Consider the following 2735-nt stretch of genomic DNA (forward strand, 5'->3'; position numbering starts at 1 on the left):
CCTCCTCTACATTGTCAGCATGAATATAAAAGGTAAAGGTAAAGGTTCCCTTGCTCGAAAGCCAGTCGAGTCCGACTCTAGGGTTGCGGTGCTCATCTCCGTTTCCAAGCCGAAGAGCCAGCGCTGTCCGAAGACGTTTCCGTGGTCATGTGGCCGGCATGACTAAACACCAAGGCGCACGGAACGCTGTTCCCTTCCCACCGAAGTGGTCCCTATTTATCTACTTGCAGTTCAAGACCCGAGTTGCCGCATGACCGGTGCCGGATTTACGCATAAGCTAAATAAGCTACAGCTTAGGGCCTCACAATCTGATGGGGCCTTGAATAAAAACACAATATAAAAAATGATTTCAAATATTAAAAAGGTGAATATATTTTAAATTTTTCTGAGACCAGCTGATGTAACTTAAAACAGTAGGGGGCCTCTGGGTTTTGTGTACCTTAGGGCCTCAGCAAGTCTAAATCCGGCCCTGCGCATGACGGAGTGAGCTCCCGTCTCTAGGTCCAGCTCCTGCCAACCTAGCATGAATGTACACAATGCTAAAATACTGCAAAAAAAGTGAGATGTGAGATCGCATCAAGGTTCTTTGGATGCACATTGTGTTGAGGCCCACTGCTCTTGGGAGAGTTTTCTTTTTGCGGTGTTTTGGTAATGCGTGTTGATGAACAAATGTATGTGAATGGGAGGAAGTGGAAGCTGTGGCAAATTGCACACGTGCAGAGAGCCCTGAACAATATTTGGAACCAAGAAACAGAACAGTGGAGAAATTCCTATTGCATTCTTCGTTTGGGAAGAAGACCAGGTGATTCAAATCTCCAATATCTGGGGAGAACTCAGGATGAGAATTTTGGAAGGATACTGAACCTCAAGGCAATACATTGGGCTACAAAGGGAATGTTTTCTGGGAGATGAAGTTAAGGCTGTGACCTACGCAGGGACATCAGGTTGGTATGGAGAATGTCACTGGAGCAAAGACAGAAGCTATAGAGATATGTGATGGGAAATGGGAAAGAACAGAGGAGACCAGTGTTCCCTCTAAACTTAGTTAGTGTGAGCTAGCTCACAGTTTTTTAGCCTCCAGCTCACCGATTCTCGTCTCAGCTCAGGAAGGATGGCTCCAGAGCAAACTAATTTATGCAGTAGCCAAATGGCTCGCTCACGACTTTCATGCCAGGAGCTCACAAAGTAGAATGACTCCCCAGCTTGAAGGGAGCATTGAAGGAGACTACGATCAGGGTTTTGTTTTTTGGTTGCTCGTTTCATCCATTTGGTTCTTAGCTTTGAGGGAGGATTGAAGGAGGCGAACATCAGGGTTTTGTTTTTTGGTTGCTTGTTTCATCCATTTGGTTCTTTCCCCCCCCCCCCAGAATATCAGCAGGGTTTCCATGAGATGCTTTTGCTCTTCAGGCTATTTGTGGAGAAGGAGCACGAAATCTATTGGCTGTTCCAGTTCTTCCTCCAGAAAACAGTAGGTTTCTTTTTTAAAAAAAAAATATTTTGAATCTTTTATTATAAGGGATACAGAAAGAAAGAAGGAATAGGAAAAAAAACATAGGTTTCTTCATTGGCTGTTGCCGCTGTGATTGAGGGAATCTGTGCTTGGGGCGAACCTGGGGTCATCCAGTGTCAACCCACCTTGTCCAAAAACGTAAGAACATCAGAGAAGCCATGTTGGATCAAGTAATGGCCCATCCAGTCCAACACTCTGTCACACAGTGGCCAAAAATACCAGGTGCCATCAGGAGGTCCACCAGCAGGTCCTAGAGAGCTGTTACCAGTGTTCCCCTCTAAGCTGACTTAGTGTGAGCTAGCTCACAGTTTTTTAGCCTCCGGCTCACACATTTCTATCTTCGCTCAGGAAGGAGGGCTCCAGTGCAAACTGATTTATGCAGTGGCCAAATTGCTTGCTCACAGTTCTAATGCCAGTAGCTCACAGAGTAGAACTTTTGCTGACAAGATTCCACAGCTTAGAGGGAGCACTGGTTGTTACCTCCATGGACTGCCTCTCAGATGGCTATAAGGCCATCCAGCACGTCGTCAGTGCAATGGGTAGCAGCCAGGGGTCATTTCCTGCAGGAGCGGAGCTCCGGCAGTAAAGAACCATGGGGGCGGGCACATGCAACAAGCCCCGCCCCCTGCTCCCAGCAGCCCTCAGTCAGAGCAAGAAGCAGCCAGGTAAGCTGCAGAGCCCAAGTTTTAATCAGGCACAAGCTCTCCCTCCTCTGCGAGGACAGATCTGCACGTTCCCCTCCCCCCCAACATAGCTAGCAATCTAAAACAGTCTAGTGGAGCCTGAGCGGTGGGTGTTGCCCTCTGACACACTTCTGGTGATGTCAGGGGGTGTGGCCTATGCAAATAAGTTATGCTAATGAGTTATGCTAATGAGCTCCTGCACCTCTTTTTCTACAGAATGACGCCTGGTAGCAGCCAAATACCAGGCGGGACATAGACCTGCTGTCAAATCAGTCAGTCAATATTACCCCTAATGCTAGATGGACACTTTGGAAAATCTTTGTGCTACATCCTTGGGGGACATGGAGATGGGAAAGCCAGACACAGCTCCAAGCCACCAGGGCATATCCAGCCATACTCCAAAAAGCCTGCCTCCAGCCTAAGCAGCGTTTCTCCAACTTCAGTGGTACTTCCTGCAGGAGGGCATCCAAGATAATGAGGGGGCTAGGAGGAAAGGCCAAAAGTCCGGGTCTTTTCAGGTTAGAAAAGAGATGGTTCGGGGG

General features: G+C 47.9%; 1 protein-coding gene across 1 annotated transcript in view; it reads left to right on the forward strand.

The window, feature by feature from the left end:
- LOC107119289 (TBC1 domain family member 21-like) overlaps positions 1–2735 on the forward strand; it is a gene marked incomplete at its 3' end in the record, with an annotated part of 35383 nt that overhangs the window by 28379 nt on the left and 4269 nt on the right. The window contains exon 6 of the mRNA XM_015421754.1: positions 1368–1468. Within this exon, the coding sequence (XP_015277240.1) occupies positions 1368–1468 (101 nt within the window). The remainder of the gene's footprint in view (positions 1–1367; positions 1469–2735) is intronic.

The sequence above is a fragment of the Gekko japonicus genome, unplaced genomic scaffold (assembly GCF_001447785.1).
Source record: "Gekko japonicus isolate JY-2015 unplaced genomic scaffold, Gekko_japonicus_V1.1 scaffold4099, whole genome shotgun sequence".
NCBI classification, from domain to species: domain Eukaryota; kingdom Metazoa; phylum Chordata; class Lepidosauria; order Squamata; family Gekkonidae; genus Gekko; species Gekko japonicus.